Here is a 23201-nt window from a genome sequence, read left to right on the forward strand (position 1 = left end):
TTTTGCATGTTCACTAGGGTGTTGTGCTCGGACAGGATATGGTGGGTCATCCCCAAAGTAATAATCCTTTTCTCTTCAACACAGACATTTTGTACTCTAAGACCCTGTCACCCTAAGGACAGAGATGAAGGGCCAGGACACTGGAGCCTTGTCCCTTGTGTAATGCATGCACTAAGATTTCAATTTGTCCTTTTTAACATGTGGATTTAGTTTGTAAGGGGCAGAAATGTAACAAATTTAAATCAAGATTGACTAAGATGAAATAAAATCTCCAAAAACTTTTATTTGCAAAATATAAAATTTCAAATAAGGGGATTAAGAGGTACAAACTTCCAATTATAAAAGAAGTAAGTCGGGGTAAGGATTTAATAATATGGGTAAGTGTTGAACCACTGTGTTGTATCTTTGAAACCAACATAAGATTGTATATCAATGATACTATAATAAAAAAATAAATAAATAAGTCATGGAACTGAAAAGTACTGGCAATAACAACTTTGTATGGTGACAGATGGTAACTACATTTATTGTGGTGAGCATTTCATAATGTATAGAATTGTTGAATTACTATGTTGTACACCTGAAATTAATATTGTATAACATCTGCACTTCAATTAAAAATAAAAATTTTTAAATTAAAAAATTAAAATAAGGTATCCTGGTTATAAATAAAAGAGTACTTTTTGGTAGAATAACTTCTATAACTATAATTTGTGTCTCAATATCCTCAATGAATCCAAAGTCTACAAGAAAATAAAGTGGAACTATATAAAAATGTTAGAATCATATTTTCTTTGTTCAAAGACCAATATTTTTCTACATTTAACTTCTAAAAATTGGATTGTTTCTTATAATAAATGTCAAGAGAAAGTGTCCAGTTGTGATGTAGTTGTTATTACACATACATATGAGAAGTTAAATTTGCAAATACATCATTCATTTATTGTCTCTGCAGGTATTTGCATTGGTAACACTAACTATGGCTGAATTGAGCTTAAGACTGGATCTTGAATGCCTCTAAAATTACATTTTTATGCAACATTAAAATGAAATGTAAAGTCTGTCAATTAAGACTACTGACATTTAAGAGTAGTAATTAAAGCAATAGAAAATTCTAAATTTCTTGGAATAGGTTATGAAATTTGCAAAGGTAGCAGAGATTTGTGCAACATGAAGGATTATTACTCAAGCACTACCTGTGAAAACGTTCTGGCTTGACTTTCAACACTAATATTTTTTTCAGAAAAACTGCAATTTTAACCAAACAGAAGACACAGACCAAAACCTGGTATTTTTCATTACACTTTGAAATTACACTGCAAATCCTCAAAGCATTCAGAGGTCAATCAAGATCATGAGCATAGGTTATGAAAAGCATTGTCATTCTGATGCTGTGCATAGCTGTTGTTAGCTAAATGTGATTCCAAACAATATTTAGACTCTAAATGTAGAAAAGGCTTAATTAAACCCAAACTTAAATTTTGATCCTTAAAATGAAAGTGGATAAATTCATGGATAAAACATTAGTTAGAAATGACATTTTTTTTTTGAGAGGGCATCTCTCATATTTATTGATCAAATGGTTGTTAACAACAATAAAATTCTGTATAGGGGACTCAATGCTCAATGCACAATCATTAATCCACCCCAAACCTAATTCTCATCAGTCTCCAATCTTCTGAAGCATAGCGAACAAGTTCTTACATGGTGAACAAATACTTACATAGTGAATAAGTAATTCACTTTTATAGTTCACCACTATTACATGGTGAACAGTACAAGGGCAGTCATCACAGAAACTTTCGGTTTTGATCACGCATTATGAACTATAAACAATCAGGTCAAATATGAATATTCGTTTATTTTTATACTTGATTTATATGTGAATCCCACATTTCTCCCTTATTATTATTATTATTATTATTATTTTTTTTTTTTTTATTTTTAAATAAAATGCTGAAGTGGTAGGTAGATGCAAGATAAAGGTAGAAAACATCGTTTAGTGTTGTAAGAGAGCAAATGTAGATGATCAGGTGTGGGCCTGTAGACTAAGTGTTAATCCAAGCTAGACAACGGCAATAAAACATCCACGGATGCAGAAGATTTCTCTCAAAACAGCGGGGTGAGGTTCTAAGCCTCACCACTGTTGATCCCCAATTTCTCACCTGATGGCCCCCCTGCGACTGTGCCTGTCTTAGGTTGTTCCTCCCTTGAGGAATCTTACCCATCTCTGGCTAACCAGTCATCTTCTGGGGCCACACAGGGAGATGTAAAGTTGGTAAGTGAGAGAGAAGCAATATTGTTTGAAAAGGTTAGCTTTTTACTTCTTTGCAGATTTATGCCCTGTGGCTTCTATGCCCAGCATTTGTCTTGAGGTATCTTTACCACTTGGAAGAATTATGATACTCGGTAAATTCGATATGAGGCACAAATTCTATTTAAGGGTTGTAATTAGGAAGGAAGAGGAAAAGCTATAGAAGTAGCAGACGGAAGAAAACATGGGAAGATTATTTCTTTGACATATCTTCTTGTAGAGTAACTTAAGCATGTATAGGTTGTAAACTACTAATTAAATTGCGCACACACCTTAACATAATAGGAATACAGCTACATAACCAAAGCATACCTATAATTACCAGCCATCTCCAGTGAAACCAAGAAAACCAGTTAGGTACCCTAGGCATTTGTGAAAATTTATCTATGATATTATGGATATTGTCCAAGTGAACTTGAACAGTCTGAGAGAAATCAGACAAATTAAAACAACCCATTCCTGGGAACTGTTCACATCCCATATGTTCTTTTAACGGTAGATAGTCTGTAGTTGTAAGATTTTGGAGCGCTACAACTTGCACTTCTCCTAATTCTTGGTTGAGTTCCAACAGTATAGATCCAGTCAAATTTGTTGTTTTAAGAAATGACATTTTTAATGTAAAATTAATATATATTTTTCTCCCTAAGAATTATTAAATAAATGGAGTGCCTTATTAATAGATATTCAGTAATTAGCTACTTACTGAAACATATAAAGATGAGGACTTACGTGAATTCAAGCTGAATAGCATATTCTTTTGATATAAATGGTATTTGGTCTGGGGCTAAATGCTTAGCCAGCTGCAGAGCACTGTCCCAGTGCTGCAAATCCCTTCTCATCTATTAGGAAGAAAGAGACCTTTATTTCAAATGAGCAAATTACTTTGTATAGTCACCATATAATGTTAGTTTTAATAAAAGTAATTACAAAAACCCTATGTCTAAAAAATGAAATGATCTTTGTAAGGATAATATATTACTATAGCATACATTCTCAGTAAAGATGGTCCTACGGGGGCAGAAATTCGTTCTTGGAGAACAAAAACATCTTAACTATTATAATGGTTTGTGGCCCTCAAAAAACCAATCCGACATAACAAAATATTACTCATTAGTGTTTAATTTTTCTCCATAGGGGAAAATTTAATTGAATTAAAGTTAATCCAACAATCAATTGAATTAAACTTAATTTTTCTCCTTTGAGGGGAGATAATAAAAACAAGGTGAGAAATATTTTATTATAGGATTTGGTTATTATTTTCTGAGAAAATCTGAAGCTATATCACAACATAAATAGCAAATACAAATGTAAAATGTGAATGTACCTTTCTTCCTGGCTCCTGTGGTTTTTATCTATGCCTGGCACACAATTCTAAATATAAACTAATCATTAAAGAATCTTTAGAGTTCACTTCTCACTTTATTCCACTTTGTAAAGAACTGGTAATACCTAACATTTTCAAGTGCCATTTCCTTGCCAGGTACTATTCTAGGCATTCAGCTTATTTGCTTTTCATAACTAGGCTGAACTTTTCTTGTACCCATTTTAGAGATCCAGACACCTAGGCAAAGAGAGGCTAGTTTTGTACACAAATTACATTGTTAGTATGTGGCAGAGCTGGTCAGTAGGGGCTGTCCCTATGACCTCTTTAACTAGCCAATTCATCAGCCTTCAAAGTGAGGTTAAAGCAACCGCAGGGTGCAATCACCCCTCTCCAAATCCTTTACAACTCCAGCAGCACATGACAAGCATCCACAGCTAAAAGCAGAAGAGCTAAGATGAAGTCCCTGCCCTCACACCGCAGCCACACTTAACCTCCAATCCAAGTTCTGAATATTTGTCAGGGTGTCCCCAGTTATCTCAAATAAAATTGTAAAATCTAAACTTTTCCTCAAAATAAAATTCATTGGTTCATTTAAAAATTTTAAATTAAAATTGGTTGTAGAACAATTTGAAAGAGGGAAGTCGTGAAATTAATAGCAAATAAGTTTTCAAAACACATTCTCTAAGGACCTGTGGAAATACTGGTTTGAGGAGGAATATTGTTAATAATGATAACAGCTACCACTTCTGTGTCTTTACTATTGATTAGGCACTGTTCCAAAAGATCAATTCTCATTTTTAAATCTTTGCAGCAACCCTATGGGCTAGACAGTGTTATCCCTACTTTAAAGAAATAGTATCTAGGATAGAGAAAAATGACATAACTTGTCCAAGGTTACACAGAACTAGGATTTAAACCCACACATGCCTGATGCTAAAGTCCATGTTTTTAATCACTATTTTATATAGCCACTTCTCCCTTCTTCCGCTTGTTGAACTAGGTCTTCCCTTGCAATGCTTACCCATGGGAAACTAGTGATGGTACCCTAGTCCTTAGTCTACCTCTTAACACACAAGAAAATTTCATACAAGTAAAAGATAGATGTACTTCAGTTTCTCCATTTGGAAAATAGAAAATAATAGTATTGTCTCCTAAAATTGTTAGGAGAGCTAAATGAGTTAAAATATGTCAAGTGCTTAGAAAAGTGCCTGGCACACATGAGCACTCAGTGAAGGGAGGCTGCTTTTATGTGTATGCCTTTTTGTAAGTTACAGAATCTGTTTTCTTTAGACATATTTAGACTTTAAATTATTTGGTAATGCTACAATACCATGCCTTTTATGGCTTCACAGAATGCAGAATGAAAATACTTTTGAAGTTAATGAGTACTCAGGGGTTCTAAAAAAGCTGGATGCCTAAATTCTAGGAGGCAGAAGGCATGTGGTGTACAGTGCTAAGAAATTTTAATTCTATAAAAGGGGGCTCCTCCTTTGCAAATAAGGACCCATCCTTCTTTGTAGCCATACCTCCAGGGCAGCAACAGGACAGCTGGATGCAAGGTACCGGTCCTGAGCCAGGTTGAAATCATTAGTAAACATGGCGAGATGGCCTGCCAACAGATTGTAGTCTTCTATTCCCTACAAATCAAAGCAGTTTTAATGAGGAGAAATATAAGGGTTTAATCTTTTTTTTAGACTTTGCTTAGTAGAAAGTGGTTCTATCAATTAACTTACTTATGAGTTAGGCAAGATTAACTGGAGAAATTTAAAATGTATGAATAAATGTCCTTTAAATCCTAATCTGATAATTCTCATAAGATGCTGTTTACCTTTATTTGTTCCAAGGACATCACTATGCCAACATTTCCAATTGCCCGATAAACACGGATTGCAAACTCCACCTCCATGTGATGTAGGCAAGCTCTGGCCAACTCATTCCAGGCAGTCTGATCATTCAGAATCCTGCACATTTCCCAAGCATCAGAAAACCTAGGATTTGAGTACATAAACTTTGTCAGGAAGCTCTACCTGCCCCTTTAAGGCAATTTTCAGATTATATGTAATTTAATGTTATGTCCTAGATAAACTTTGTAAAACATTTCTTAATCTGTAATCATTTCCAAGTTACGAAAAATTACATAAACTTTTCTTCCATTTTTGTAAGGATGAATGTTTTTTCTTGAATTGCTTTTATTAATCTGAATCCACTTTGTGTAAACCACTCTCTGTCATTAACAACTAATTCTATTTATTTATTTTTTTAGTTTACATCACACATTGGTGAAATTATTTTTGTTTTCACCTTTATTAGACTATTAAGTCTAATAAAATTAGTACTCATCAGCAAACTATGGCCTGCAAGCCAATTCCAGGAAGCTGCATGATTTTGTAATTAAAGTCTGGGTGGAACAAGGCTACTCACTAGCCCACTCGTTATGGGATGTCTCAGCTGCTCCCCCACTACAACAGTTGACTTGAGCAGTCATGACGAAGACCCTACGGCCTTAAAGCCTGAAATAGCATCTGTCCCTTAACAGAAAAAGTTCGCCAACCTCTGGTTTAAAACATGACCATAAATGCCAATTAAACTTTTTTGTGGAATTGCTACGTTAATGGATATATTACCTTTGTCCATCTATCTATTCACCTATGCATTTTTCCATCCAACACATTTACTGAACACTGATCATATGCCAGGAACTGTGCTTGGAACCAAGATACAATGATCAAACACAGTCAGTATCCTTTAGGTGGTCCTAACTGGGGACAGTGGAAGAGACCGGTAAGTCAGCAGATGAGTATAACACAGTATGAAAGGAGTAGCAGAGTATTTACAATATATGCATCTTTGTGCCAATTGCTTTGTATAAATTCTAATTCTATCACTGGATTACCTTAACAACCCTATCCACTAAGTAGGAGTATTTTATAGATGAGGAAAGTGAGATTTAGAGACGTTAAATGACTAGGCCAAGTCATCTCCAGGTAACTAAACCACCTCCTGTGTTGCATCCTGGCCCTGAGGCAACCAGTGGGAAAGGTCCCAGCCCAGGCTGCCAACGCTCGGGGCATCAGGGAAGGCTCCGTGGGGCAGCTGAGGGTTCCCCCGAATGGTGAAGGAGGAGTTACTACATACAGAGAGTGCAAAGGCATTCCAGGAAGGGAAAGCAGTTTGCACCAAGGCAAAGAATCAAATTCAAGCAGTCAATGGCACAGAGAAGGAACGGAGAGAAGGGACAGTGGAGGCTGGCATTAGACATCACGGACCTAGGATGTCATGCTGAACTTCCCCAGGAGTAGAGATTTCTTCCTAAAGGCAAAGGGAAGTCACTGAAAGATCTTCAGGAGGTGAATGAGAGGATCAGACTCACATTTTCAAGTGTGGGGAAACAGATTAGATTGCCATGAGGCTCCTGGCGGAGAGAGCGGTCAGGAGGTGGTTACATTCTACACTAATCCGTGTGAGGGCCCGAGTTAGGAAAAGGATCTGGGGTGTGTGTTGGGGCATATGCATATGTGATTAGGATTGGGGAGTAGAAGGGTCTAGGAAGATGACGAGTTATTGTAAACTGGGAAAGTTTGAAGAGCTCATGGACTCCCAAATACATATGCTGGTAGGCAGTGGTAAATACAGGCTTAAGTTGAAGATGCATATTTTGGAGTCAGACTCCTATGGATGGTATTAAAGTCATGTAAATAGAGGAGACTGATTCAGAAAGAATAATTTATGAGAAGAGAAACCTTTTTGTTCTGAAGGGTTTTCCCTGGAATAAAGCACCAAAAGTACACTAGTGTTTCCTTTATACACATTCTCATATCCATTATCTTATCTGAGAGTCACAGAAATCCTGTGAAGTGAGCAGGTAAATACTATTATCTACACCTATTTTAATAGGATTTGACCTTTAAAGTCACAAAAGCAAATGAGAGGCTCCACAAGAAGCGCTTTAAGCCCTACCTTTTTAGCATTAAAGCCTGTGTCAGCATTTCTCTCAGGTCATTAGGCCTCACATCTTTTAAACTGCCGAGGAAGCTGTGGGTGCTAAGGTAGATGTTGTTTATTTTTCCACTCTGTGTCTGGCAGGTCAATTCTCCATTATATAACAGCAAAGGTTTATGAGAGAAGGGAACTTTGGTGCCTCCAGCCAAAATGACCTTGGATCCTGTTATAAAACAGACATCTTAATGCTGAGAGCTAATACTCAGCACAAAAACTGGAAAGCAATGTTTTAATTTCATTACAATGGAAATTCACTTATCAACAAATGTGTGAAAAAGTGATTAAGTACCTTGTATAGTGTCCTTGTGAAAGACGTAAGTGTATACCTTATCATCATCATAAGCAATAAATACACCTTTATCCATTGGCCAGTTTTCCCAAAGAACACCTTTAATGGTTGGTGAAAAATCTGGAATCTCATAGGTAGCATCATTAACCTATAAAATAAGATTTACAGATTTGCCCCAAGTCTGTACTTAAATTATTATCACTTGTCTTGCTAGGAGCACATTTGCAAACTTAGTTGGTAAAACTTACCAGCTCATATTCAACCCAACAACATTCCAACCGTAACAGGAAGGAGTTTCTTTTCTTATTCCTATACTAGTTCTGACTTGAAAAACACTGCCTTAAATGGCAAATTAAGAGTTTAAAAAATTTGGTAAGTTTTCAGGAAAAGCTTAAGTCTGGACATAAGCTTCAGATTCAGAAAAAAAAATTGCTCAAAATGACAGGAATGTAAACTATGAACACATTCATGTTTAAAAAATTTTCAATAATCCTGGGTATAGAAATACTCCAACTAGAGAAGAAACAAATTAATTTAGATATGATTTACAATTTAAATAAACTCCATTGGGTATGTTTTATTTCAAAAACCTCTCTATTACGCATTCCAACAAGCATGAAATGGACTGTTACAATAACATGAAAAAGCAATACACATGTTCTTGTGAACTCTGGCAGTAGGCTTATATGTAACCTGGACACGGGGCTGAGAAATACAGCTTTACACAAATCACCCCATTTAATTTTTGTACAACAATTGACAAAGTAGACATTATAATGGAATGCATTCTACAGATGGGGAATGGGGAATGAATTCAGAGAGAGCTCTGGAGGAAGCCACGCAGGGCCACTGACAACACTGCTGGCTGCGTGACCTTGGACAAGTTACCTTGTTTGTGCCTTAGTTTCTTCACCTATAAAATGGCAATAATATGAGTATTTGTATATAGGGCTGCTCGATACAAATGAAAAAGTAAAAGAGATCATTGATATATAAGAGTACTCAGCAAAAAAATATTATTACTACTAATCCAGGTTTTTCTGTCTGTCTTTAAAACCCATGCACTTGACTACTACACTCTGCTGCATCTCTCCAGGGCAACATGTCTGTGAACTCCTCACGGATCCTAGGCTGTGGGGAAGGCTCTGCACTACGAGCCCTCCTGTCCCCTCACTGCCAAGCTGGCTTTACTCATATAAAAGACTGGGTATTATTTAAAAGAGGAATTTACTCCTGTGGGCACAACACTCCCACTGGATATCTTGCCCAGACACTTAACGTGCTAACGTACCAATGACATCTGAATTTGGATAAAAGCAAACACCCACCTATATGGTGGGTTACGGTGGGCCTGTGCTCTCACAGGGTCATTCTCCCGTGTGGATTTTGTTTTACCAGGGTTTTTCTTCCTAATACTAACTGACTGTGGGTTAGAGTCAGAAACGGGAGCAGGGATGAACAGCAGCAACAAGATGAGATAATTCTGGAACTTGAGCTGAAGGGTGGTAAAGAGGGCAGGGCTTTAACACCTGTTATATTTGTCAAAGAAGGAAAAGAAAAGACAAAAAGAAAATGAAGGGAAGGTTAGGGAGGAAGCAAGTCTTAGTATCTAGGGAAGTGTAAAGTATATAGTGTGCCTGATAATGTGTTTGGAAAAACCAACTCACTGAAACCTCATCTCAGCCCTGTGAAGGGGGTCATACAGCCTCTTTAACAGAAATCATCAGGGGAAGGTGAACTTTGGAGGAGAAAGGAAAATGCATCAGCTTGTCCGGGGTGGTCTTCCTCTTCACCCTTTCCCAAGCAGTCAGACCCAGTCCCAACTTTAAGTCCGGTCAGGCGCCTGACCACCCTCTCTGCAGCCTGTTAAAGCAGCGGTTTCTTCCCGCAGTGAACTCACACGGAGGGACGCAAGGCAGCTCTTAACTAGTATCCTGTTACAGAAAGGAAAGCTGTACACGGCTGAGTTTCCTCAAGGTTTTCTTTATATTTGTGTCATTTCCCCTCCTTTGTTTTGTGATTAGGAGAGGAATGGGTTGAGTAAGAACTAGCATATTAGGAATTTTGCATAAATAATCAAGGCATTCCTGTGGGAACCTGTTATATTTGTCAAAGAAGGAAAAGAAAAGAAGAAAAATGAAGGAAAGGTTAGGGAGGAAGCAAGTCTTAGTATCTGGGAAAGTGTATAGTGAGGGGAAAGCTGTCTTTATTGAGTGGCTACTAAGGTAAAGCACAGATACCAGGGAACTGTCATTAAGGATGTGTTCCAAGAGCAGCTGTAGGCTATGTGAACTGCAACCAAGAACATACTAAATCATTAACTGGATATCAAAAATAAATGAAACATCCAAGTGTAGTCAATCATGTAAACACACATTTCCTTTTTCTGAATCTATTTTCAAAGAGGGATGTGTAAAAATATAAATAATTGATTCTAAAAATGGGTACATCTGTTTTTAATCATCTAGTACAGAAATACGTTTTCTTTGTGTTCAGGATCTTTAAGGCAAGAGAACTGACTGAGGTGGTCAGAAAGGACAGGGTATAGTCCCAGCCCTCTAATGCTTACTGCATATCTGGAGAGAAAAGTCATGTACATAAAGATACACTGTAATACTAAGCAGGAAATAAGGTTAAAATGGTACAGAATATAACTACTTTTCCATTAAAAATCCCTCTGGGACCAACATTTTGAAAAATTGCGGAATAATGGAAAAGGTTTTCATGATTTAAATAGCTATGAAAATGGATCACAAAATGATAACACAAATGTTAACAAATTAGTACAACCCCTGAACTGTTTAAAATGATTTTATACATGAGATATATTTTTTAAATATGTTTCTCCATATATTGCCTTTTTTAAAAAACAAGCACTTAAAAATTTTTTAGACTTACTGGACAGTAGACATATCCATCACTTTTTTCATCAATGAAAACTAATCTGGTCCCATTTGGGTCAGGAAAAATCTTTTTCACACCAACAGAATGTCGATAGTCATTAACAAATTGCCAGTCTTCGATGTAGAAATACTGAATGACACCAGTCTAAAAAAAATCCAGTCATAGAAATAAGTTTGTCAAGAAAATACTGACTTTCAGTGTTCAAACTTCTTAATTTAAAGAGAAAAAAAATTTTTTGATGAAGGAAGAGTGCAAGAATACACTGTGAAAAAAGTACAGACCCAGGAAAGTAAAATGAGAATGTACACATGACTCAACAGTTGATTTTTTCCAATATTCTTAGTGAACTTAAAGCATAATTGATTTTCAGGTTTTCTACTTGTAGGAAATACTGTTTATGAGTAACTTGCAAATCATATTATTTTAAATATTTTTCCTGTTAATTAATAGATAAATTAAAAGATTAAGTTTAAAATAAAAAAGAAATCAATATATTTTTATGTATTAGAAATACATAGTACAATATATATGGTACAATTGCTGCATTTCTATATAGTCGCAATAAATTGTAGACACCAAAATTTAGAAATTTGCCATCACTCAAAAAAAATGAAATACTTAGGTAGAGATGCAATAAAACATGCACAGGACTGTATGCTGAAAACTATAAATTACTGATGAAAGAATCAAAGAAGACCTAAGCAAATGGAAAGATATACTGTGTCATGGATTGGAAGACTCATCATAGAAAACATGTTAATTCTCCCCAACTGATACACAGTTTCAATGTAATTCCAATAAAAATCTCAATAAGATTGTTTATAGATACAGGCAGGATTATTATAAAATTTACATGGAATGGCAAAGGAGCTAGAATAGCTAAAACAATTTTGAATTTAAAAAAGTATGAAGTAAGAAAATTAGTCTACCCAATTTCAAGACTTTAATAACTACAGTAATCAAGGCTGTGTAGTACTGGTAGAGGAACAGACACACAGATTACCCAAACAGAATAAACAAGCCCAAAACAGACTCATTCAGATATGCCTGATTCTTTTTCCTGTTTATGAGATGCCCACACTTTATTTTTAAATAATAGCCCATTGAGGTATAATTTACAAACCATATAATCCACCCACTTAAAATGTACAACTCCATGGATTTTGGTATATTCACAGAGTTGTAGGACACTTGATCACCATCAATTTTAAAACATTTTATCACCTCAAAAAGAAGCCCCATTTAGTAGTCACTCCCCATCCCACTCCCAGTCCTAGGCAACCATAACTACCTTCTTTATAAATTCGCCTATTTTGGACATTTCATATAAATGGAATCAAACATTATGTAGTATTTTGTGACTGTCTTCTTTTATTTAACACAATGTTTCAAGGTTTATATGTTGTAGTATCAGTTTTTTATTCCTTTTTATTGACAAATAATATTGCATTGTATGGACAGACCATAAGTTGTTTATCAACTTATAAGTTGATGGAAATCTGGGTTATCTCCACCTTTTGGCTATTAAAAACAATGTTGCTATGAATAGTGGTATACAAGTTATTGTGTGGACATATATTTTCATTCTCTTGGGATACTTAGAAGTGGAATTCCTAGGTCATAAGTTAATTGTATGTTTAACCTGTTGAAGAACTTCCAGACTGTTTACCTAAGTGGCTGAACATTTTACATTACCACCACCAATGTTTAAGAATTCTGATTCCTTTACATCCTTACCAACACTTGTTATTACCTGACTTTGATTATAGCTATCACAGTGGATGTGAAGTTGTATCTGTACATCTACTCCTAGGCATTTATTACAGAAAAATGAAAACATATATTCACACAAAAACATGTATGTGAATGTTTATAGAAGTTTCACTTGTAAGTCAAACTGGAAATAATCCAGATGCCCTTTAATGGGTGAATGGTTAAACAAAGGTACCTCCATACCATGGAATACTATTCAGCAATAAAAAGGAACAAACTATTGGTGCGCACAGCTCAGATAAATTGCCAGGGAATTATGCTGAGTGGAAAAAAAGTCAATCCCCAGAAGTTACATAGTGTATGATTCCATTTATATAACATTGTTAAAAATGGTAAATTACAGAAATGGAGAACAGATTATTTGTTAACAGGGATTAAGGATAGGGTCGGGGCAGGAGGTAAGTCAGTGTGGCTATAAATAGCAACATAAAGGATCCTGTGGTGATAGAGTTGTTCTGTATCTTTACTATCAATATCAATATCCTGGTTGTGAAATCTAGATGTTACCATTGGGGGAAACTATGAAAAGTCTGTAGAGGGTCTCTGCTTTGCTTTGTTTCTTACATAGGACCTCTTTGTATTGTTTCTCACAACTGCATGTCAACCTACAATGATCCCAAAATAAAAACTGCAATTAAAATGAAAACATACGATACCATCCTGGAAGTCTATTCAGGCCAAGATGGAGCAACAGGCTGGATTAACTTTCCCATGCAAAACAACAAAAAATAGCACACAAAATGCATTAAAAAACCTATACACATTAAAATTCCCAGCAGGTTTTCTGTAGAAATTGACAAACGTATTGTAAAATTCAAATGAGAATGCAAAGAACTGAGAATAGCCATAATAATTTTGAAAAGGAAACAGAAAGTTGGAGGGCTAACACTACCTGATTCATCAAGACTTATGCTACAATAATCAAAATAGTGTGATACCAGTAAAGATAGACAAACAGATCAATGGAAATGAACAGAGTCCAGAAAAACACCCACATGTTTATGGACAATTCATTTTTGACAAAAATACAAAGATGATTCAGTGGAAAGATAGTCTTTTCAACAAATGGTGCTAGAACAATTGGATATCTATATGCAGAAAAATAGACTTTAACCCATACCTCACAGTATAGACAAAAGTTAATTCAAAATGGATCACAGACCTGTATGTAAAACGTAAAACTATAAAACTTCTAGAAGAAAACATAGGAGAAAAACTTTGTGACCTTGGGTTAGGCCAAGATTAGATATGACACCAAAAACACAATCTGCAAAGAAGAAATTCATAAACTGGACTTCATCATTACAAAAAAATCTTCTCTTTGAGAGACACTTATGTAGCAGAATGACAAGACAACTTATGCACTGGGAGAAAATGCTACAAGCATATATCTGATAAAGGATTTGAATCCAGAATATATAAAGAGAACTCTTAAAATTCAGTATGAAAACAAAAACCTGATTAAGCAATAGCCAAAAAAATTTGAACAGACACTTCACCAAGATAGACAGATAGCAAATAAACACATGAAAAGGTACTCCACATCATTAGTCAATTAGGGAAATGCAAATTAAAATCACAATGAGATATCACTACACATTAGAGTGGCTAAAATTCAGAAGATTGACATATCAAGTGTTTGTGAGGATACAGAATTAGAACACTCATACATTGTTTATGGGAATGTAAAATGGTAGAGACAATTTAGAGGACAGTTTGTCAGTTTCTTAAAAAGTTAGACACGTGCCATATGATGTAGCCATTCCACTTTCAGATATTTATCGAAGAGTAAAGAAAGCATATGTCCATCTACAAAGACTTGAACTTGAATGTTTATGGAAACTTTCTTTGTAAATACCCCAAATTGGAAACAACCTGAATGTCCACCCATAGGTTAATGGATAAGCAAATTATGTTATATGCATGTTATGGAATAGTACTCAGCAAGAAAAGGGAATGAACAACTGACATGACAACATGGATGAATCTCAATAGTTACACTGAATAAAAGAAGGCAGATAAAAAGGAGCACAGACTATATGATTCCATTTATATAAAAACTCTAGAAAATACAAACTCACATATATAGTGAGAGAAAACACTCAGTAGGGAGTGACAGGAAGGAGTCAAAAAGGGCAGGAGAAAACTTTTGGGGATGACAGAAAAGTTCACTATTTTGGAGTTGATGGTGTTTCACAGGTGTATACATATGTCAAAACTTACCAGACTTTATACAGTTTAAATAGTGCAGTTTGTCATATATCAACTGTACTTCAATGAAGTACAAAAAAGTATTTACACAATCATTCAAGAAAAAGATGGAGATAGGTGCTGCTTTATTGGCAGACTATTACACCCTGAGTCTTTATTTCAAAATGCCATGTGGCATAGTGGAAAGAGTGGATTTAACACCAGGGAATCTTGATCAAGTTCTGCCTCTGCTGCAAAGTACTAACTTTGTGTAATTGTCCTTAAAGAAGACAGTACATACATCTGTACCATAGATGAGGAAGTCACCAGTTAAGGCATGACACAAAATACGGCACTTATCATCCACTGCTGGGAAAAGTCGAGTCTCACGTTCTTCCTGGGCATCCAAGATTTCACTTTCTATCTGAAACATAAAGCATAATAATGGCTCATAGATTTACTTGAATAAATCTGGGCTGCAGCATCTAGGGGGTAGAGGATAGTCTTTTTCTTAGAGTCAATTAAACATTCAGACTTACTAGACAACCACAGATCAGTTTCCTCAGAAAGGTATCAGAGAGGACCCTCAGCTTGCCAGAATGGCAGCAGCACACACCCCTCTTAGTGGGCCCAGACTTTGCAGCAGGCTCTGCAGTTGTCTTGTAGTCAATTCTTTGGTCTCCCAGAAGCAAAGAGCCAAGAAATAAATGTGGGAGAGGCCCTAGTTTAGAAGCCCCTTGAACAATTCAACAGGCATAGTTTTGAGGATCCCACAAGTGACATGCTCCAATATATGAGTCATTGCCTTCCAGGAGGCCTGGGTGTATGATATCCCCATCAGTTTTATGGTTCATTTATAGTTCCTTCTAGATGTAGTTTACCATAAACAATGTTGTGAGTGGCACAGTTGATGCTTTGTCAGGCAGGTTTCTTGGGAAGAGAGCTAGAAAGTTAACTGAACATGTCATGCAGAAAGGTGAAGAGTTTTGTTAATCCTTCTTCCACACCTGGCTTTCTAGGTAGTCTGCAAATGGCTGCTTCCTGACCAAAGTTCTTGATAATAAGACATTATTAGGCTGTTCATCTTTACCACTTAACTGAGTTATCACTAGTCCTGAGGCCTCCAGGACATCAAAATCATACTTACCAAATGTAACTGAACTTTGCCTTCAAAAAGTGCAGCAGCATAGTCAGAATGAAGGCAAACACTGGCTACTGTCCCCAGATATTCCACATCTTTCAATTTTTTAACAGCTGTAGCAATATTAAAAAAAAAACAAAGAACACATTGAAAAAATTAACTTATGTAAAGATCTGCAAATACTTTTAAATGTGTACCTTTGCAAGGATATTTTGAACCTAAAATTGTTATTTTTAACCATTCTAAAGAAAAGCTTAGTTGCCATATAAATTTGCCCTCAGGAGCTCTATGATGGTTTCACATGAAACAAGTGTAAAATAAAATCACACTCAAAACAACCAAAAATTGAACCTTAGTGACAATAAACTTTAGTATATTGTACTTAAGGATAATTCTCAGGTTTGCTCTATTCCTGAGGGATAACTGACCTCCACTGAGGAATGGCGTTGAGAGGAGGGGAGAGAGGAAGAAAAAGCCAGGCTCCCTACCGATGGCATTGGTCATTATTCAAAGAATAAAAGAGGAAGGGAACCAACATTTATTAAGTAAGTACCAGACCAAGGAGTTTCTAAGGAAGTCATTGTGCACACATTTCATTTCATTTCATTTTCCTCAGGACCCTTAACAAGAATCCTCATTTTCCAGATGAATAAAACAAGGCTAGTAGGGCTAAAGAATTTCTCTACAGTCACCTACCGAAGAGGCAGAAGGGGAATGTAAATCTACGGCCTAATTCTAAAAGTAATACTCTGCCCATTATATCATGCTGTCTTTACTACAAAGCATTTCAAAATTTATGTAATTTTTTTTAGAGGATTCACAAAAACATGTAAGCTAAGAAAGGGATGTCTGAATGAAAAAGAGTGAAAGACTTGGTTTTAAAAGAAACCTTCAGTACCACCCAAATAATAATAGAAATTATATGCTAGCTAAGAAAACTACAACTGGATTTAGACTTGCCATTTTCTCCAAGGACATAAAACCAAGCTCGATTATTCATTCCCACAGCCAGATGATAAAGCCCCACTGCTACAAAGTTGGGCTCCAAGTCAACAGAAACTGTGATTGGTAGCTCCTGTAATAGAAAAGTATCAGTTGTAAATTAACAGCTAAAACAGTTTTGATGAATAAAATAAAAATAACAGCATTTTCATACTCCTTCAACAGGGTTAGCTACAGTGACTTCAAGGAGGGAGGTCAGATATGCAATCCTTGTGCTGCAGGCATCCCCGAGTATGGGAAGCTTGGTCAGGAAAACATGGAGTGAGCCCCTCTGGGTAGACAATGCCAGCAACTGGCCATCATCTGTCCAGGACAAGGTGCCCAACCCTGAAATAATTGACAAAATAAAGGATTATTAAAAAGCAAATATACTGTTACAGGCAAACAAGCAAATATTTTCACTTAAGCTACCAGAGACGTACAAATCTTCACATGTTATTTTTAATAGTTTATTCTTTATTTAGACTAGGAAATTCATCATGAATACAGACCGATGAACATGAGCACTGATTCATTCAATATTGGCTCAAAGGGAAAGTAAGAATTTAGATTTTACAATTGAAACTGGGATGAAATTCACCAAAATTCTTTGGATCAAAGTAGACTTATATCCTTCTAGCCAGTGAGTATGACTCAACATAGTAACTAAAATAAGGAGGCTATTTTAGGGAACTCTGGTTAAAGATGTTAATTTTATTCCTCCTACAATGAATGCAAATCATACAATAAATACATTATTCTCTGTCATTTCAATGACAAAATGTCAGTCTACTTTGAAAAAATAATACCTTTATTTTCATCATCCAGGTTGATTATAGCATACATGTCTTTTAATTCTGCCAAGTCATGGATTTTAATGCTGAAAAATTTAAAAAAAACACATTTTAAATGAATATTAAGTAAAACTTCTAATTCACAAAAAATTATAATCTACAGAACAGATCAGTTTTTTCCAAAAAGGGATGTACAGGTTAATCTACTGGGTTAAGGTAAGAAAACATTAGAATTTCTGTACTTAATTACATTTTACCTTAATTTTTTTTTGAGGGATTGTGACCAACTTAACTCTATAGCTACTATAGCTTCAGGTACAAGGAGGTTTAAGTTACCCTGAAGAAAAATTGAATAGGAAATAATTCTCCTGACCAGCATTACTGTAATATGAAAATGTTTCTCTTTGCAATGTGCTCCCCCACCATCCAGAATTCTTTCATACAAAAAGAAGTGAGGTATAAGGACAGAGGATTAAAGATGGCAGCGTGAGAGGTGAGACAGAGGCTTCCTCCTAAAACCGCATATAATACGAAAATATAATTAACACAACTAATCCTGAAAGAGCAACAGGAAAGAGGACTGTGCCAGACTGCATACACCTGGAGAAAAGAGCAGACCTCACGGAACAGGGAAATGTACCAAAGCTGTGGCCTGGAGGGACCCAAGCCCTTCCCTGACCCCAGCTCACGGGGCGGGAGGAAGAGAAACAGAGTGGGGAGGGAGTGGAGACCTGGGACTGCTGAATACCTAACTCTGGAGATACAAACCTACATTTCATGGTGCTTTCATGATACTCTTGTGATTAGGGGATTGGAAAGCTAAGGCTGGCAGAATTCCTGAAGAGACTGAGATTCCAGCCTCTTGTGGAAAGCAGGGATCCATATCTGGCTGCTCTGGGACAAAAGAAAGGCGGGCAGTCTGAGAGAGTTCCTAACAAGGAAGCCCTTGGCAAGAGGGCTGCTAAAGGGGCAAGGGTTGCACAGAGCTAACTGTTCAGGAGAAAGGACAGGTAGACAAAACTGTCTGGGTGTACTCTGCCCAGCAGGTTGGGAGCTTTCACGATTTTCAGGTGACTCAGCTCCCTGGCTGGCTACACAGCTCCAAGGACCCCCTCCGTGATAGGCAGCCTACTTAGCCTTTCTCCTGGCCAGCCCCATCTGGCTTGCAAACCAGCGTTAGACCAGCAAGAGGGAAGGCCTGTCTACAGCAACTACAAATGCAAAGCGTAGAGGCTTATACCTGTGTGCTCAGCCCACTGGTTCAGGCAGTGGAGACAGGCATAGCAGCCAGGAAGCAGGAAACAGCTCTTTCCTTCCCTAAGGCACCAATACCACTCTCGTGTGACCCCCGACATTGCTTCAGGGACTGAGCAGCTCCAGAATAGAGCTTCTGGATGCTAGAGGGTGCCATACACAAATATGAAATGCCAAAGGAACCTGGTTCAGAGTAAAATTACTAATACAACTCCTGAGAAAGATGACATACACCTCATGAATCTTCATGAAAGCGAGTACAAAGTAAAAATCATTAAAATGCTCACGGAGGTAGGGAAAGATATTCAAGAATTCAAGAATGAATTCCAGTTGGAGATCCAATCGTTGAAGAGCACAATGGAGGGTATTAAAAGCAGGTTGGATACAGTGGAGGAGACAATAAATGAAATAGAAACTAGAGAAGAGGAATACAAAGAAGCTGAGGCACAGAGAGAGAAAAAAGGATCTCTAAGAATGAAAGAATATTGAGAGAACTGTGTGACCAATCTAAGTGGATCAATATTCGCATTATAGGGATACCAGAAGAAGAAGAGAGAGAGAAAGGGATAGAAAGTGTCTTTGAGGAGGTAGTTGCTGAAAACTTCCCCAATCTGGGGAAGGAGATAGTCTCTCAGGCCATGGAGATCTACAGACCTCCCAACACAAGGGACCCAAGGAAGACAACACCAAGACACATAGTAATTAAAATGGAAAAGATCAAGGATAAGGAGACTGCTAAAAGCAGCCAGAGACAGAAATAAGATCACATACAAAGGAAAGCCTATCAGGCTAACATCAGACTTCTCAGGAGAAACCTTACAGGCCAGAAGGGAGTGGCATGATGTATTCAATGCAATGAAGCAGAAGGACCTGGAACCAAGATGACTTTATCCAGCAAGATTATCATTTAAATTTGAAGGAGGGATTAAACGATTTCCAGATAAGCAAAAGCTGAGAGAATTTACCTCCCACAAACCATCTCTACAGTCTATTTTAGAGGGACTGCTACAGATGGAAGTGTTCCTAAAGTTGAATAGCTGTCACCAGAGATAATAAAACCATAGTAAAGAAACTAGAACAACTAATTACGAAGCAAATGCAAAACTGAATTAACTATCCCCAAAGTCAATCAAAGGATAGACAAAAAGTACTGAATTTGATACCTAATATATAAAGAATGAAGGAGGAAGAAACTGGAGGACAAATAGAAAAGAACCTTTAGATGGTGTTTGTAACAGCATACTAAGTGAGTTAAGTTAGACTCTTAGATAGTAAGGAAAGTAACCTGGAACCTTTGGTAAACACGAATCTAAAGCCTGAAATGGCAATAAGTACATACCTATCGATAATCACCCAAAATGTAAATGGACTGAATGCACCAATCAAAAGACACACAGTCACTGAATGGATAAAAAAACAAGACCCGGAGGGCAGAGCCAGGATGGGACTGCACAGTATATTTTGGAAGGACTGCTATAGATGCAAGTGTTCCTAAGGTTTAATAGCTGTTACCAGAGGAAATAAAACCACAGTAAAGAAAGTAGAAGAGCTAATTACAAAGTAAATGCAGAATTAAAGACTACAGAATATGATACCTAATATATAAACAATGGAGGAGGAAGAAAAGGAGGAGAAAAAGAAAGGAACCTTGAGATTGTGTTTGCAATAGCATATTAAGTGAGTTAAGTTAGACTCTTAGATAGTAAGGAAGTTAACCTTGAACCTTTGATAACCATGAATCTAAAGCCTGCAATGGCAATAAGTACATACCTATAGATAATCACCCTAAATGTAAATGGTCTGAATGCACCAATCAAAAGACATAGAGTCATTGAATGGATAAAAAAACAAAACAAATCTATTTGCTGCCTACAAGAGACTCACATTAAACCCAAAGACATACACAGACTAAAAGTGAAGGGATGGAAAAAGATATTTCATGCAACTAATAAGGAGAAAAAAACAGGAGTTGCAGTACTTGTATCAGACAAAATAGATTTCAAAACAAAGAAAGTCACAAGAAACAAAGAAGGACATTACATAATGATAAAGGGGTCAATCCAACAAGAAGATAAAACCATTATAAATATCTATGCACCCAACACAGGAGTACCTACATATGTGAAACAAATACTAACAGAATTAAAAGGGGAAACAGAATGCAAGGCATTCATTCTAGGAGACTTCAACACTCCACTCACTCAGAAAGACAGATCAACCAGACAGAAAATAAGTAAGGACACAGAGGCACTGAACAACACATTAGAGCAGATGGACCTAACAGACATCTACAGAACTCTACACTCAAAAGCAGCAGAATACACATTCTTCTTAAGTGCACATGGAACATTTTCAAGAATAGATGATGTACTAGACCACAAAAAGACACCTTGGTAAATTCAAAAAGATTGAAATTGTACCAACCAGTTTCTCAGACTACAAAGGTATGAAACTTGAAATAAATTACGCAAAGAAAATGAAAAATCCCACAAACACATGGAGGCTTCACAACATGCTCCTAAAAAACCAATGGATCAATGACCAAATAAAAACAGAGATCAAACAATATATGGAGACAAATGACAACAATAATTCAACACCGCAAAATCTGTGGGACGCAGCCAAGGTCGTGCTGAGAGGAAAGTATATTACAATACAGGCTTACCTCAGGAAAGAAGAACAATCCCATATGAGCAGTCTAAACTCACAATTAATGAAATGAGAAAAAGAAGAACAAATGAGGCCCAAAGTCAGTAGAAGGAGGGATATAATAAAGATTAGAGCATAAATAAATAAAATCGAGAAGAGTAAAACAATAGAAAGAATCAATGAAAGCAAGAGCTGGTTCAAGAAAATAAACAAAATAGATAAACCCTTAGTCAGACTTACCAAAAAAAAAGAGAGTCTATTCACATAAACAGAATCAGAAATGAGAAAGGAAAAATTACTATGGATACCACAGAAATACAAAGAATTATTAGAGAATACTATGAAAAATAATGTTAATAAATTGGAAAACCTAGAAGAAATGGACAACTTTCTAGAAAAATACAACCTTCCAAGGCTGACCCAGAAAGAAACAGAGAATCTGAATAGACCAATTACTGGCAATGAAATTGAAATGGTAATCAAAAACCTACCAAGAACAAAATCCCTGGACCAGATGGCTTCACTGCTGAATTTTATCAAACATTTAGTGAAGACCTAATAACCATCCTCCTCAAAGTTTTCCAAAGAGTAGAAGAAGAGGGAGTACTCCCAAACTCATTCCAGGAGGCAATCATCACTCTAATACCAAAACCAGGCAAAGACACCACAAAAAAAGAAAATTACAGACCAATATCCCTGATGAACATAGATGCAAAAACACTCAACAAAATATTAGCAAACCAAATTCAAAAGTACATCAAAAAGATCATCCTTCAAAAGTACATCAAGATGATCAAGTGGGATTCATCCCAGGGATGCAAGTATGGTACAACATTCGAAAATCCATCAACATCATCCACCACATAAACAAAAAGAAGGACAAAAAACACGTGATCATCTCCAAAGATGCTGAAAAAGCATTTGACAAAATTCAACATCCATTCATGATAAAAACTCCCAACAAAATGGGTATAGAGGGCAAGTATCTCAACATAATAAAGGCCATATATGACAAACCCACAGCCAACATTATACTTGACAGCGAGAAGCTGAAAGCTTTTCCTTTAAGATCGGGAACAAGTCAAGGATGCCTACTTTCCCCACTTCTATTCAACATAGTACTGGTGCTCCTAGCCAGAGCAACCAGACAACACAAAGAAATAAAAGGCATCCAGATAGGCAAGGAAGAAGTTAAACTGTCACTGTTTGCAGATGACATGATATTGCACATAAAAAACCCTAAAGAATCCACTCCAAAACTACTAGATCTAATATCTGAATTCAGCAAAATTGCAGGATAGAAAATTTATACAAAAATCTGTGGTATTCCTATACACTAACAATGAACTAGCAGAGAGAGAAATCAGGAAAACAATGCCATTCACAGGTGCATCAAAAAGAATAAAATACCTAGGAATAAATCCAACCAAGGAAGTGAAAGACCTGTACTCTGAAAACTACAAGACACTCATTAGAGAAATTAAAGAAGATACCAATAAATAGAAACACATCCCATGCTCATGGATAGGAAGATTTAATATTGTCAAAATGGCCATCTTGCCTAAAGCAATCTACAGATTCAATGCAAT

General features: G+C 36.4%; 1 protein-coding gene across 4 annotated transcripts in view; it reads right to left on the bottom strand.

Annotated features, from left to right (window-relative positions):
• The window catches only part of WDR19 (WD repeat domain 19), a 92395-nt gene that overhangs the window by 41743 nt on the left and 27451 nt on the right, over positions 1-23201 (bottom strand). For all 4 annotated transcript variants that reach the window (XM_017672864.3, XM_073237729.1, XM_037002989.2 and 1 more), the window contains 11 exons: positions 17725-17795; positions 17091-17263; positions 16895-17009; positions 15941-16047; positions 15095-15217; positions 10825-10974; positions 7927-8074; positions 7596-7800; positions 5467-5626; positions 5165-5275; positions 3044-3153 (listed from right to left, as the gene is read on the bottom strand). In XM_017672864.3, coding sequence (XP_017528353.2) covers positions 3044-3153; positions 5165-5275; positions 5467-5626; positions 7596-7800; positions 7927-8074; positions 10825-10974; positions 15095-15217; positions 15941-16047; positions 16895-17009; positions 17091-17263; positions 17725-17795 — 1473 coding nt within the window. The remainder of the gene's footprint in view (positions 1-3043; positions 3154-5164; positions 5276-5466; positions 5627-7595; positions 7801-7926; positions 8075-10824; positions 10975-15094; positions 15218-15940; positions 16048-16894; positions 17010-17090; positions 17264-17724; positions 17796-23201) is intronic.

The sequence above is a fragment of the Manis javanica genome, chromosome 5, assembly GCF_040802235.1.
Source record: "Manis javanica isolate MJ-LG chromosome 5, MJ_LKY, whole genome shotgun sequence".
Taxonomy (NCBI): Eukaryota; Metazoa; Chordata; class Mammalia; order Pholidota; family Manidae; genus Manis; species Manis javanica.